The sequence below is a fragment of the Heterodontus francisci genome, chromosome 12 (genome assembly GCF_036365525.1).
Source record: "Heterodontus francisci isolate sHetFra1 chromosome 12, sHetFra1.hap1, whole genome shotgun sequence".
NCBI classification, from domain to species: domain Eukaryota; kingdom Metazoa; phylum Chordata; class Chondrichthyes; order Heterodontiformes; family Heterodontidae; genus Heterodontus; species Heterodontus francisci.
The window spans coordinates 101,547,123-101,562,871 of record NC_090382.1 but is presented as its reverse complement, the minus strand read 5'-3'; the positions used below and the strand labels follow the sequence as shown (position 1 = coordinate 101,562,871).

The 15,749-nt window shown below is 42.2% G+C and overlaps 1 protein-coding gene across 13 annotated transcripts in view; it reads left to right on the top strand.

Moving 5' to 3' along the window:
* The window catches only part of LOC137376020 (prolyl 4-hydroxylase subunit alpha-2-like), a 132,929-nt gene that overhangs the window by 52,502 nt on the left and 64,678 nt on the right, over positions 1 to 15,749 (top strand). For 9 of the 13 annotated variants that reach the window (XM_068043943.1, XM_068043940.1, XM_068043942.1 and 6 more), the window contains 6 exons: positions 1,580 to 1,676; positions 2,352 to 2,524; positions 3,407 to 3,544; positions 5,072 to 5,311; positions 11,649 to 11,845; positions 14,301 to 14,477. In XM_068043943.1, coding sequence (XP_067900044.1) covers positions 1,580 to 1,676; positions 2,352 to 2,524; positions 3,407 to 3,544; positions 5,072 to 5,311; positions 11,649 to 11,845; positions 14,301 to 14,477 — 1,022 coding nt within the window. The remainder of the gene's footprint in view (positions 1 to 1,579; positions 1,677 to 2,351; positions 2,525 to 3,406; positions 3,545 to 5,071; positions 5,312 to 11,648; positions 11,846 to 14,300; positions 14,478 to 15,749) is intronic. The other 4 variants (XM_068043946.1, XM_068043947.1, XM_068043941.1 and 1 more) reach the window with 1 other exon arrangement.

Genomic DNA, 15,749 nt, shown 5'->3' with positions numbered 1-15,749 from the left:
CCAGGCAACATCCTTGTGAATCTTTTCTGCACCCTCTCTAGCTTAATCACATCTTTCCTGTAGTGTGGCGACCAGAACTGCACACAGTACTCCAAATGCGACCTAACCAACGTTATGTACAACTGTAACATGACGTCCCAACTCTTGTACTCAATGCCTCGGACGATTGAAGGCAAGCATCCCATACGCCTTCTTCACCACTCTGTCTACCTGTATTGCCACTTTCAAGGAACTATGTACTTGCACCCCAAGGTCTCTCTGCTCAACAACACTCCCCAGGGCCCTGCTATTCACTGTATATGTCCTGCCCTGGTTTAACTTCCCAAAATGCATCACTTCGCACTTGTCTTCATTAAATTCCATTTGCCACTCCCTTGCCCACTTTTCCAGTTGATCTATATCCTGTTGTAACCTTAGACAACCTTCTTCACTGTCCACTATACCACCAATTTTGGTGTCATCTGCAAACTTACTAATCAAAACATACTTTCTTCTCAAAGGAACATATCCCAATTACCTAAGTCCCAAGAGTTTGGATGCAGATTGGCAGAGCCAAGATTTAAGCTCCTCTCGTAAATATTTTGGCCCTTTCTAAAGCCTTCACATCCTTCCAAAAGTGTGGCGCCCAGAGTTGGACACAATACTCCAGTTGAGGCCAAACCAGTGTTTCATAAAGATTCATCTTAACTTCTTTGCTTTTGTACTGTATACCTATTTATAAAACCCAGCATCCCGTATTACTTTTCAACCACTTTCTCAAACTACCATGGCACTCCCACTTTGCACAAATACCTCCAGGTCTCTTTATTCCTGCACCCTCTTTAGAATTGTACCCTTTAGTTTATATTGCCTCTCCTCGTTCTTCCTACCAAAATGTATCACTTCACAATTTTATCTGTGTACACATTTTCTTATCACAGGAACATATCCCAACTACCTAAGTCCCAAGAGTTTGGATGCAGATTGGCAGAGCCAAGGTTTAGGTTCCTACGTGTGTGCAGTGGTACATCTGGAGTTTATTCACCTAAAACCAGATCTTTACCAATGTGGTTTGTCAGCTCGGACCACTCCAACTTGGGGCATTGGCTTTTAGGATTATCTGGAGCTAAATGGGAAGAACCCCAGCTCCCAATGATAGGTCTACCCATCCAGGTTTCTAGCTGGCTGGTCAATCATCAACAGTGCCCTGGAGAACTGCAGAGCCGGCTGATTCAGTTATTGAGTTACAGAGTCCACCACAGTGGGTTGACTTGGAGCCACATGATCGCCAAAGACTTTCTGCTAAGGCAAGTAAATTCTTAAAGGGCTAGATACATCATTGAATATCAACCATGTGGAAGTCACGTACAGTAAAAACTATTCATGACCTTGTGCATGACCATGACTGTTCTTCGTGCAATTTTGTGTACTTCAAGATTGGATCATAATCCTGCAAAGTAAATAAAAGGAGACAAAAGTGATCAAAGGGAAATCTTGGCTTTTGCCAATTAATATTGTATAACATACAGCAAGAGTTTAAATGTTAGGGAATAAGCATTCTTCAATTAACTTTCTTTTAAAAATTTCCTCTTTCCTTCAGGCCAGATGACAGACTTAATTTTCACGGAAAAAGACCTTGTGAAATCTCTAAAAGAATATATAAAAGCGGAAGAGACCAAATTAACAGAAATTAAAAGGTACTTATTGACAATCTGTCTAAATCCTATTCTAGTAGCACGATGATTATGTAGTTACTTACTTCCTTATAACTTGCTGAAGATGTCCCTCATCAGTACTCAATGTTGTGAGGATTGATTCAGTGCCTCCAGCGTGAGTTGCTGATCAAGACCCACAGTCACAGTGAGCACTGTTCCCTGCTTGGAGCACGGGAGTGTAGATGTCACTTTATAGTACTTCATTTTAAAGTATGCATATCCATAATTAAAAGATCCCCTGAGGTAAGTTACTTGAGGTTGTTGTCCAAGCAGAGGAGTGGGAGCTTTACCCTGTATTTGACTGTATGTTCCTCAGTATTGAATGCTGGCACAAGGTGCTTCAGCACTGATTTCCCTCACACTGTCAAGCACATACTAGGCTAAAACAGAAGTGAAATCATCCATTTTATGCAAATAAGACCAATACCTTCTGTAACTGCATCACTATCCAACAACACTTCAAAATTGCGCTGACTGAATAATTTCCAGGAAGGCATTGAACAGCCCCTCACCTTTTCAGAGTTACAGTGATGAATGGCTACTCCAGCACAGTACAGCAATGGGGAGTCCAGTCCCTACTAGGATTTAACAAAAAGAAAGTCGTCTTTTGTGCGATACAATTTTGGTGGAATTACAATCTCCCATCCTTAATAATAGAACCTTCTGTCACATTAATAGCTGGGCTGAAAAGCTGGATCAGCTGACACACACATCAACCTCTGACCCGGAAGGATATTTGGGTCATCCAGTGAATGCATACAAACTCATGAAACGGTTGAACACGGATTGGCTAAAACTGGAAAGTTTAGTTCTGCAGCAGACTTCTGATGGTAAGTAATGGAAGTGCTGGGATTTCCATCAATTTGAAGGGAAAGCAGCAGGTGTATTTTTTCTGGGGCATTCTCACCTGTGAGGAGAGTGATAGCTATAATTTCTATTGGGAATATGGTATTGGGAATTACTTTTTGTGGTCACCATGATGTTAAATGCACCCTGGGATAGATCTTGACTCTGTGCAATAGTGGAAAATGGGTGATGGTGAGTCAGTAGCCCATTTCACTTCTCCATTGACGTCAATATATAAGTGTTAGCGTCCAATGACATCATTCAGAACTTGATGGAATTTTTACACTGAAGGCCACTGGCGGGGTCTCCAGTAAAACCTGGCATCAGGCAGGATTGTAGCTGGAAAAGGCCCAAGAAAATTATTATTATTTTTTTGTTTCCTTGTGGGCCAGGAAGAGCAGGAGTGGTTCTCCAGGCCAGAATAAGTGAAAGCTTGGATCTCCCCTGCTCCGGCTTTTCCCTCGCCCTTCCCCCAATCGTGATCGCCCCAGAAATCCCTCCCTCACTTACATATTTGCTGTTAGGTCCCTGGTAGCAGCCTCCTCATCATTCCCACCCAGATTTGGGCAGGAGATCAATTGCAGTCATTTAACTGAGGCCACACTGTGCAGTCAGTCTGTAGTCAAGCAATATAGCACAAACTGGTGATTGAATCTCGAGCACCTTGCTTTGTATGGTTCACTATTCATCAAGTAGTTCTCTCTACTATGTAGCTATTGAACAGCTGTACTTTCCATTTTCTGGTTTTGCAGGCACCTGGGCAGTATAGTGTTAAATAAAACATTCATGAAGCATATTTTTCACCCATTTGACAATTTTACTTTTGGAGTTTCTCACAATTGCATTTCTTTTCCATTTCTGGATAGCATTCATTGCTAATCTCTCGATCCAACGGGAACATTTTCCAACAGATGAAGATGAGAGTGGAGCAGCGAAGGCCCTGCTGCGTTTGCAGGACACTTACAGACTGGATTCAGAAAGTATTTCCAAGGGCAGGCTGCCAGGTACCTAGAACATCAGAATACTGGTTACTGTTGATACAATGTGGAAAGCGTGACTTGTGTTAAGTTGCATCAATGCAGCTGCTTGACTTTAAATTGAAATTTGCAACAGTAAGCTGGTGAAGAAGTGTCCACCTTGGGTAGCTTGATACTGAGATGCATTAGTGTAACAACCAAAAAAAAGCTGAGTTCCCTATCTCAGCAGTACTGAACAGTTGGGAAGAACATTACAACAAATAAGGGATACTTTAGAGAAAGAGAAAAAGAAAATTCAATTTGTATAGCCCTCTTAGAAGACGCCTAGAGCTGAATTTTCCCAAAGGTGTCAGCAACCATGATGTCGGGACTATTTCCAGGCATTGACCCCACTGGTGTTTGACGCCCACCCCGCACAATCTTACAGGAGATTGCCAATTAAGAGGCTGCCATCATGTTCATTGCCCAGTTAAGGACAACAGGTGAAACAGCAACACAGGAGGCCTGATCAGAGGGTCCGCAACACTGGACGACCAGCAGCCCCACTGGGAGGGGTGGGGGGGGGGGGGGGGGTGGGGGTCACTGTTGAGGCAGAAAGGGGAGCATGAGGGTGCCTCAACATGGAGGTGTTCTTGGATCCCTGCTGAGAATTTTAAAAATAAAGAAGCCCACAGCTGTTTGGGTGATCAATGTGGAGGGGGAGCCCTCTCCACAGGATCGATTGTATCCGCACCTTGGACTTTTTCATCTTTGCGGCTCCTACCTTGGGGCATTGAAAGGAGTCTCCGATTGACCCCCCACCGCCTTGGCTCCCAGCCACCCCCAGCCTGCCGCATTTCCCAAACTTCAACAATATCTTTGAAATAGTTCCCAGTTTAGCTACTGATAAGCAACAGAGAGAAAATACCAAAGCAGTAAATGAATCTAAATTGTACACCAGTAACGCTGTTGTAAACCCAGCTTTATTTAAAAAATACAGACATGTTTTAATAAAAAATGTCTTTGCATGTAAAAAGATGTTTTATTGTCTGGCATTTTCTTTTGTTGCTGGGGAGAAGCATAGGAGGTAAATCTGAGCATTAGCTAATCAAAATGCCTTAGCATCCTCTGTACTTGTGTGCCTCTATGAATCGTCAGAAATGGCTGTCACTTAAGGTTGTGTTGTTTTATCATCTATTTGATGTTGGTCTATCTATACCTATCTCTGTAACCTATTTCAGCCCCGCAGCCCTCTGAGAAATCTTTGCTCCTCAAATTCTGGCTTCTTGTACATCCCCAAGATTTAATGGACATCCCTTCAACTGCCTAAACCCTAAGCTCTGGAATTGCCTACCTAAACTGCTCTGCCTCTTTACCTCTCTCTACCTCCTTTATGATGCTCTTTAAAGTCTACCTCTTTGACTAAGCTTTTAATTGCATCTCCTTATGTGACTTGGTGTCACATTTTGTTTGGCAAAGCTCCAGTGAAGCACCTTGGAACATTATACTACATTAAAGGCTCTGTATAAATGCAAGTTATTGGTGGTCTGTACACTTGCCAACATTCTCTTGCAGGTGCGCAGTACATCGTCTCTCTCACGGTCGAGGACTGCTTTGAGCTGGGGAAGATAGCATACAGTGATGGTGATTACTACCACACCGTACTGTGGATGCAGCAAACCCTCAAACAGCTGGAAGAAGGGGAGCCTAGTGGCGTATCACAGGCCGAAGCCCTGGACTACCTCAGCTACTCCGTGTACCAGATGGGCGACATCCGTCGTGCTGTTGATCTGACCAAGCGCCTAATTGCTGTCGGTAAGAATACAATATAACTAACGCAGTAACAGAACTTCGGTAGCATTGCAGTTCTGTTACTGAACCAGTGATCCAGAAGCCAAGACTGACAATACAGAGAATGGGAGTTCAAACCCCACTATGGCAGTTTGAGAATTAGAATTCAGTTTAAAATAAGATCTGGGAAATAAATCTCTTCTGCCTTCTCCCCTATTACAGACTTCCCTTTTGTTCTTTTTCTCACCCTCGCTCTTTCACTAGCTTAAAACCTATTACATTTCTAACTTTTTTTTGCAGTTCTGATGAAAGGTCATCAATCTGAAATGTTAACTCTGTTTCTCTCTCCACACATGCTGCCAGACCTGCTGAGTATTTCTAGCATTCTTTGTTTTTATTATAATTAAACAGCTGGTGTCACTAAAAGTGACAATGAAGCTGTTGAATTGTTGTCAAAACCCAACGTGAGTCATTAATGGTTTTTGGGGAAAGAAACCTTCCGTCTTTACCCATTCTGGCTTATATGTGCCTCCAGTCCAAGAACCAACTTGCCTGACTCTTAACTCTGGATTGACCTGGGCAACTATTCAGTTCTATCAAATAGCTACCAGTGATTCAGGAAGGCAGCTTATCGCCACCTTCTCAGGGCAACTGAGGATGGGCAATAAATGCCAGCCTTGCCAGCGACACCCATGTCCCGAGAATAATTTGTTTTCTCAATGCCAAAATTGCTACTTTTTCTTATATAACTGTAAACAGTTTGAAATTAGATTTGTGATTAAAATAGAATGAGAAGGAAGCAATCTAGCTGCAGGATTAGGATGCAATTGCAAAGGACAAGAGTAAAGCTTGAAGAGCTGAGGATATTAAAAAAAGCTTGGAAGAGGTCATTAAGCCAAACAGGCCCATCTTTTGTTTCTTAAATCGACACCATCTTTTGCCAGAGGGCAAATATTTATGGATGTGCCTGATCTATGATAGAAATGGTGCTGCTGGACATCCCGGTGACTTTTACTGCACAGCTGTTCATACCAGAAATCTGAGATTTACATAAATCTCCAACTGCACAATAGACGGCTGTGAGATCTGATGCACAATTATAAGGAAAGTAAAGACCATGCATTTATACAGCATCTTTCACAACTTCAGGACATCCCAAAGTCCTCCCTGAGGACTGCATTGGACTGTCAGTATAGGTCTTGGACACAGGTCTGTGAAGTGGAACCTGAATCCATGACCTTCTGATGCAGAGGCAAGCGTGCTACCCACTAGATCACAGCTGACATCCTAAATCTTAAAGGATTGCTGTAGATCTTTAAAGGGCTGCAGCTGCTGTTTGCAGGGCCTCCTTTTTAAAGAACAACAATGAGTTAGTATTGCTACAAAATGACACTGTACAGCTACTTTACGTAGACAACTCTTGTGTGTATATATAAAACAAATTCCATTATATTTCAAGCTTTGCAGGTAACTTGTCCTCAGATCCTGCCTTCCTTTCATAAATGGTCCATGTGTGTAGTATGTGTGTGCGTGTTTGGTGCCTCAGTGTATTGGAGGGTATTTGAATTTGGTAACCCATTTTTCATTCACACTGCAATTCTTTAACAAATATGAATACTTTGAGCTGTGCTTGTGCATTCGAACAATCTAACATTAGTACCTCAATGATTTGGGATTAAAATTCTACTTTGAAAAGTCAAAGTAGCTTGCTTTCCTCAGACACTAAGCTTCTTTCATGTTTAATATTTCTGTTTTTAACCAATAATTGAAACCTATCTGGGAAGAATGATGAAAAGTTGTAACGAACTAGGTCTACCCAAATTGCCCTTGCTGAGAATTTACTTCTATAAAAAAAAATTGAATAATGGAAGTATAATTTAAAAAAAGAAACTTCTCACGATTCATTTGTCAAGTGAAAACTGAGCTGATCCAAAAGAGAAGTCAATAGGGCTTCCAGTACATTACTGGCCTTTAGCATCCATGTTAAATTGAGGACATTAACATTGGGCAGGATTGGGGCAAGAAAATAAGAAAGCCGACTGATGCGTGGTTCTGACTCCTCCTTCACCTGTCGAAAACCTCAAATGGCAGCTCGGGAATGAGGAAATCATGGGCAGTGCTTACAAGAATTTACAATATACACTTTACAGTGGGAAAGGCCCCCCACTGGCATTGTAGACGCTGAAAATTGCCCCTTTTATGTCAGGTTGCCAATCCTTCAGGATTGCTTCAGAGTCTCCAGGAATTAAAGATTAATCTTCTGACCCTATGAACAATAGGTGAAAATTCAATAGGGACATTCAAAAAAAACAGTGTGCTTTCTTTCCATTTTCCATTAAACACTTGTTTATTAGTTATAAAAATATTGGAGATGGAGAGTAAAAGGCTTTTTGACAGTCCGGCATCATCCAATCGGGTAACAAAGTATTTGCTTTCCAATTGGAAATTCGCCAGAATTGACGTGTTAAGCAGCCAGTGGTGGGGTGGGGCAGTTGGAGGTGAGAAGTCATATGATGGAACCTCCAGGAAAATGTCCAAGTTATTCTATGTTTGAATAAACCTAGTGAAGCTTTATCCCATTCTGTGGGAGGTTGAATGGACTAATTCCTTATTGAAGTGATGTGAGCCCAGAGGATTCCCTCCTGCCTTTGATGATTGTGTCTTAGCCTCAGTATTTAGCAAATCATTCCCTTTTTCCAAACACTGGTACTGAATAAACATAATTTAGTACACTATTTTGATGTAATTAACAGTAGCATAGGGTATAATTTTGTGCAACGTATGATTAACTGTGTTGTCACTAATCACAATGAGTTATATGATTCAGTAACCCACCTACTAGGCTGGATTTTATAAGCCCACCACCGATATCGGTGGCGGGCGAAAAGAATGGTGGCCCACCCGCGCGAGCTGCAGGCCGAAGAGTCGCCGAAATTCCAAGCCAGGGTGGCGGCCTGCCCCCACCCAATCATGTGGGAGGGTGGGCAGTCCATCCCTGGCAATGGCGCCTGTATGCTGACGCTGACGCCATTTTTGAAGGGCTGTCTGTCATATTGGTAAATTTAAACATTTAAAGATAGTTTACATGAAATAAAATAAATACATTTATTTTGTCCCTCTCCCACCCCCCCGCTCCATAACAATTAAATTAATTATTTGACCTTTTCCCCCCCAAAACACCTACCTTTACTATCTGACCGTCAATCCCCCACCTCCCAACTGCATAAACTTTAAACTATACTCCTTCCCACTATTCCCTACACCCATGATGCTAATTTGACCCTGTTTCCCCACTTCCCTCCCGCACTGAGAAACTTACCTTCTTCCCCTTCCCCATCAGTGTTGCACCTCGTTTCCCCAGATGGGGATCTGAAGGCGCGACAGTGCCGGCTGCCAGGGTGAAGATCGTGGCGGTACTTCACAAGCTGCAGCTGGCAATATCGGGCTAGGCGCTGCCACGTCAAGGTCCATGGTGAGCCTCATACGGGGCAATCTTCATGACCCCTTTGCCACGGATCCCACGTCGAGGGCTCTATAAAATCCAGCCCACTGTTGCATGATGTAAAAACATATTTGTTTGCTGTGAATTGAATAGTGTAAAGGTTTACAGGTTTGCTATGTCAAGAGCAACAATGTGGAAGCTTCTACCTTGTAAGGGGTTTAGACCATTAAATTATGAGGACACGTTGCATAAACAAGGCTTGTACTGCCTTGAGTTTAGGAGGCTGAGGGGTGATCTGATTGAAGGGTTTAAAATGTAAAAGGATTCAATAGGCTAGATACTGAGAAACTATTTCCTCTGGTTGAGGTATCAAGAACAAGGGGGCATACATAATCTTAAAGTTAGAGCTAGGCCATTTGAGAGGGAAATCAGGAAACAGGAGAAGGAATTTGGAATTCTGTGCTCAAAAAGTCTGGAGACTGGATCAGTTGAAACTTTCAAGACCTGAAATGGGTAGATTTTTGTTGGGTGAGGTAATTAAGGGATATGGAGTTAAGGCAGATGAAGAGTTGAGGTACAGATCAGCCATGATCTAATTGAATGGCAGAGTACACTTAAGGGGCTGAATGGCCTATTGCTGCTCCAATTTTCTTATACGGAGGGCTGGGAAGGACATCTCAAATGTTGACTTGTGCACCAGGTTTTACATTACAGCCAAGGGATCAAACACCAAGCACAACAAGCTAAAAGTGAGTTAGCAACGGCCTTTTCCTGTCTGTAGAATTTCAAATGTTCTTATTAAAAGGCAGTTCAAATGGAACTCCTAACACAGATGCCAAGCAGCTGCACACCATCACTGACTATATAAACCTGAAATACTATGATTCGATCTGCCAAGGCAGCAGGACTACAACCCTGAGAGAATATGTTTAGGTTTGTAAATGGCTCATTTAGGACAGATGTCAGGAGGAATTTATTGAAACAGAGACTAAATGTTGCCAGAAAGTGTGTTTGAGTCCAGGCTAACTGGATAATGGTTGATATTCTGAAAGGATGGGATAAAATAAACCAAGAGACTTCTTTATTCATACCTATTTTTTGAAATCATTAATACCACTGCTTAATAAATCTCCTGCCTCCTTGTGTTATGTTTGCAGGATTTAGCCATAGCTATGCAACACTAAAGAAATTTTCTGATACAGAGGTGTGAAGAATGTCTAATCTAGGCCAAGACAATGTGGGTTCTTTTATCCTTTATTATTAAATCCTAGTGGCTGTATATCTGTTCAAGATCTATTACTTAATGTAAAGTTCTGCTGAGGTAATATTTTTGTATAACATTTTGACAGGGAACATCTGTGAAGGAAGTGTGTCCAATATGGAAATAGTCCAGAATGTTTATATCTTGTTTAAATGTCCAGCCTGTACTCCCATGTCTCAACTAAGAAATGTTCCTGTTAAATTAACCTGTGCTTTGGTGAAAGTTTTTAATTGTCGACCAACAGCTGTGAAGGAGGAAAATATCCAACATTTTAAATGGATCTAAGCATTAAGGGTGAAATAATTCCTTTCATCATATTGCTGCCTTTCTTCTTATTTTAATGACTGTGAATTTTTTTTTAGTAGTTGCTTATTCATTTGTTCAGAAAATATTCTGTGCCACTTATTTAGGCCACCTGGGTTGCCATGATAGACCCTGGCTGAGAATTCTGGGAATATAATTTCTGTCAAGACTCCCACTTCCTCTGTAAAAAAATCCCCCTTCTGACTTTTACTTCATTATTTTAAATGTAATGGGCTATAAATTTGTTGCCACACTATTTTACAAATGTAAAGTAGGTGCCTAAGTGTTCTCTATGGCAGGTGATATGCATGCACGCTCATTGCGTAGCTGAGGTCCACCCTGGTAAAAGCTGAAGTATAGCTGCCCAGGGACTATGCCTGAAGCAGGTATTAGGTCCTTCCCAAAATTGGGCTGCCTTGAACGCAGCTGGCGCTAGACCTGCTGCATTCAGGAAAACAAAGCCTCCATGCAACCTAACTGGCGGGTCCTGATGGAACTGCTGAAGGCTGCCCAAAAGGGTAAGCTTTTTAAAAATACTTGTCTGAACGTGGAGCCATAAGGAGCAATAGTGCTTCTCCCAGCACCACAGCAGTCCTGACAAACAGTGTCACTCGCTGCGTGCTCTTTCCAATCACCTCCCTTTCCTCACGATCGTGCCCTAATCTCCTCCTTCCCTCTTGATTTTCCAGATCCTTGCCCCATCCTACCCCCTAACCCGAAACTCTAGGACCTGCATGAGGGCTGTTGCCATGGTCACTGGAATTTACATCCACTTTGCCTGTGAACTGCAGGCATCCAAAGAGCTGTCAATCAAGCAGACTACTTTGTCCCAGATGGTGATGAGAGTCATTGCAGCTGCCCCCATTCAGGCAAGTGAGAAATATTCCATCACACTCCTGACTTGCACTTTGCAGGTGGTGGGGAGGCTTTGGGAAATCAAGAGGTGATCCACTTGCTACAGAATACCCAGCCTCTGACCTTCTCTAGTAGCCACAGCTTTTATGTGGCTGGTCCAGTTGAATATGTTATAAATAGTGACCACCCCCCAGCCCCCACAAGATGCTGATGGTAGGGGATTCAGTGATGGTAATGCCATTGCATGTTAAGGGGAAGTGGTTAGACTCTCTCCTTGTTGGAGATGGACATTGACTGCCGCTTGTGTGCAGCAAATATTTTTTGACTCTTAACAGCCCAAGCCTGGATGTTGTCCAGGTCTTGCTGCCTGTGGGTATGAACAGCTTCAGTATCTAAGGAGTTGCGAGTGGAACCTTTTGAGCTATTTCTTGAACAGTGCAGTTTAAAAAAATCCTTTCCATTACAAGTTAAAGGGATCTTATTCTTTCCTCCATGTTTAGATCCAACACATTTAAGAGCAAAGAGTAACCTCCATTACTTTAAGAACATGCTGAGTGAAGAAGGACAAAGTAATGAAGGAACAGATGAAGAATTCTATCAATCTCAGTCAAAGGAGGAGGTCTACATGCGGCCAGATAACTATCTATCTGAGCGGGATTCCTATGAAGCTCTGTGTAGAGGGGAAGGAATTAAAATGGTAAGAGCACAAAAGGAGGAAGTCAAAATAGTAAGAGTATACAAGAGGGAAATGTTTAGAATTGTACTGAAGAATTCAGTTGTAGTTGATATTCACCTGTGGATTATGAAAGAGATGGGACATGTGCTTTGCAGGGCCCTTGCCTGTATCTTTAACAGCACGATATAGCTCTGGTCTGCTTCCTTTGGATTGGAGGAATTCTCATTTAATTCTGATTTTCAAAAAAACGTAACAAATCAGATCCAGGGAACTCTCGGCTTATGAGTCGGATGCCATTTGTAGGGAAGATGCTCTTCATGATCACCTAGATAAAAAAGAAGTCATTGGGGACATTTAGCCCAGCTTCTGAAAAAGAAGGCCATGTCTTACTATTTTGTTAGAATATTTTGATAAAGTTAGTAGGTTGGAGGATGAGGTATCACAGCAGACATTGTCTACTTGGAATTTCCAGAAAGTCTTTGATATGGTGCTTTGAAATCTCTGCAAAGCAGAACCTTGTGGGTTCCGTGGAAATTTGCTGAAATGGATTAAGAACTGGCTGCATTCCCTAGGCAGAATATTGTTATTTATGGTGGTCGATCAGTTTGGAAGCCAGTTACCAGTGGTTTTCCACAAGGATAGGTGCTAGCATCATCACTTTTTACTAACTTAATAAATGACCTAGATATATGTTGGATGACTGCTGTTCGCGAATGCTATAAAAACATTTGCAACTCTTAGAATTGTGGAGGAGAACAGATATAGATGCACTGGGGAACAGGCCAAACTCTGACAAATGGATTTAACCTAAATAAATGCTGTGTTACACATTTGGGAATGATCAACAGCGAGCATACATACTTTTTGCATGGAATAGAACTGGGATCGGTTAAGATGGAAAGGATTGTTGCATTATAGCTTCTAATTCTCTAAAGGCTCATGACCTATGCTGAGAAGCCATGGCCAAAGCAAATACATTCTTAGCTTTTATTAACAAGGCTATTCAATATGATACAATGTATATTATTTTATCCTTGCAAAGAGCTTGGGTAGACAATATTTGGAATACTGTGCCCAGTTTTGGTCACTTCACGGTGGATGATATAGAGGTTGTGGAAAAGGTTTGAAGTGGACCATAAGAATGATGCCTAGTGTAAACTTTAGCTTAAAAAGCTAGGTCTGTTCACTTTAGAGATACGTAAGCCTTGAGGTGACTTGATGGAGGTATATAAAATAGTTAAAGGACTAGATTCTGTTCCCATTGATGGACTATTTCAATTTGATGAATTGAGGAAAACCAGTGGTCATGCACCTTAAACTACACAAGGGCAAGGCTAGGTTAGATGTTAGACAGTTTTTCTTTTCCCAGAGGATAGTAGACCCATGGAACAGATTACCGTCTCATGTGTTGAATGCTGACTCTCTGCATACTTTATAATACAGCTGGTTCCTGGTCTTAGAAAAGGTAGATAAAATACCAGGTAGTGTAACCATGCTCAACGTGGACACCTGGACTTGCTTTGGTCACCTGATAGAGTCAGAGAGGAATTTCCCTTGCCTTGTGAATTTCTGCAATTGGCCTTGTGGTTTTTATTCCTCTCCCAGGAAATGACATGGCTACTGGTGGTTAGGGAATGTTTAATGATGATGCTTCAAGCATCACAACCATGTGAGGCAATTTGATGGATCAGATGGTCTTTTCCCACTCGCCATTTTTGCAAGTTTGTATTATAATATTTTCCACTGCGGTTACTTCCTGTCTATTCCTGTTGTTTTCCTCTACTTTGATATATCACTGATCCTTGCCAGGGTGGTGTTCCTGTGCTGTCATGGAGGCGAGTCAACACAATTGTGTTTGCTGTGGCTTGGGTGTGCCAGTGCTTGTTATGCAAAGTCTGGAGGATGAGGCTGCCTACCTGTGCCATCTTGAGGGCTGTTTAGCTATTTCCCAATGAACTGGTAATATTAAGTGGCAGAAGGGTCAGTAACCAGACTAAAAAGATTTAAGATAATTGGCATAAGAAAAAGAGGTTACATGGGGAGAATTTTTTACGCAGCAAGTTGTTATGATCTGGAATGTACCATCTGTAAATGTGGTGGAAGCAGATTCAATAGTAACTTTCAAAAAAGAACTGGATAAGTTCTTGGAGTAGAAAGATCCTCAGGGCTTTGGGGAAAGAGTAGGGGCGGACTAATTGGATAGCTCTTTAAAAGAGCTGGTACAGTCATGATGGACTGAATGCCCCCCTTCTGTGCTGTACCATTCGGTGATTCTAATCGATGAAACAACCTTGTGCTTTAGAATTTTCCAGGATAGAATAAGGATAATTCAGTTTCTAATTGTTGTCATTGACAGCCAGTGAATGCAGAATAACCAGGGTTATTCCTGGAAACCTATAATTGAGGACAGACAGTGTGTTGGAGCCATATTTTATTTTAAAGGGACTCCATTCATTAACTTTTCACTTTCCTGCAGACTACTCGAAGACAAAGAAGGCTCTTCTGCCGATATCAAAACAACAACAACCACCCGCGCTTAATTATTGCCCCAGTCAAAGAAGAGGACGAGTGGGACAGTCCACACATTGTCCGCTACCATGAGATACTATCCAACGCAGAAATCGAAAGAATTAAAGGGCTGGCCAAGCCCAGGGTGAGTGAAAAGCCCCATCTGATTTCTTAAAGTGCATTGCAACATTGCTTTGTATATCTTCTTGTAATTTATAGGCACAACTGTTTGTCTACTTGTCATTCAGAGCTGAATTGTTAATCCATTAGTAAAATGGGCTGAAGAAACTTTAGTGCTTCTGCCTGAGCCCATGAAGAACTCTAGCAAGCTGACTGGCTTTGGCATCCCACATCTCATTTCCAGTCTACATATTTTACTGTGACATTAAGGCCCACTTGGACCTTTCTGTGCATGATGTTTTTATCATTTATGCATTCTTATGTGTGCAAGATTAATTGACTGTGGAAATTATTACAGTCAGTTAGTCACATCTGCCATTTGAGCACTTTGAAACATACTTAACCAGGGAAGAGAATTGGCCATGTCCAAATCCAACCAACTGGTTGTTTCAGTGCATACACCAAAGGTAAAATATCCTAGCTCAACTCTGCTAGAATGCTGCTTTGGATAATAAAAAGAAAGTCATTTAGATCAAATGATAAATGGCTGTTTCAACAGCAAATTCCCTGGCCTTCCTCCAACACCTGACATTTGTTAGGCGGCACAGTGGCGCAGTGGTTAGCACCGCAGCCTCACAGCTCCAGCGATCCGGGTTCAGTTCTGGGTACTGCCTGTGTGGAGTTTGCAAGTTCTCCCTGTGTCTGCGTGGGTTTCCTCCGGGTGCTCCGGTTTCCTCCCACATGCCAAAGACTTGCAGGTTGATAGGTAAATTGGTCATTATAAATTGCCCCTAGTATAGGTAGGTGGTAGGGTAATATAGGGACAGGTGGGGATGTGGTAGGAATATGGGAGTAGTGTAGGATTAGTATAAATGGGTGGTTAATGGTGGGCACAGACTCAGTGGGCCGAAGGGCCTGTTTCAGTGCTGTATCTCTAAATCTTAAAAATCTAAGATCATTGTGCAATTCTGGCCTTCATGCTGCAGGTATAATTTAGTCTTGTCGGCTAAACCAAAAGGTTGATCTTTCCTTTGTCGATACTTGGCTGGAGGGGAAGGCAGACCTTAAAATTGTCATGCATAATTTAAAAAGTTTCCTTTACAGGTGTGATGTGCTTGTCTATCCATATGTTTTGTTAAGGAAATATTGTGTTTACTGCTATTTTGAGGCAGATTTTGTTGCAACTGCAACCTGATGCAATCTTGGCCATGGTAATCCCAGGGAAATTCTAAAATAGAGGGCATGGGGCAGGGTGGGGTTGGGGGGGGGGAGGGGTGGGTGGTGGGGGGAACTCTAC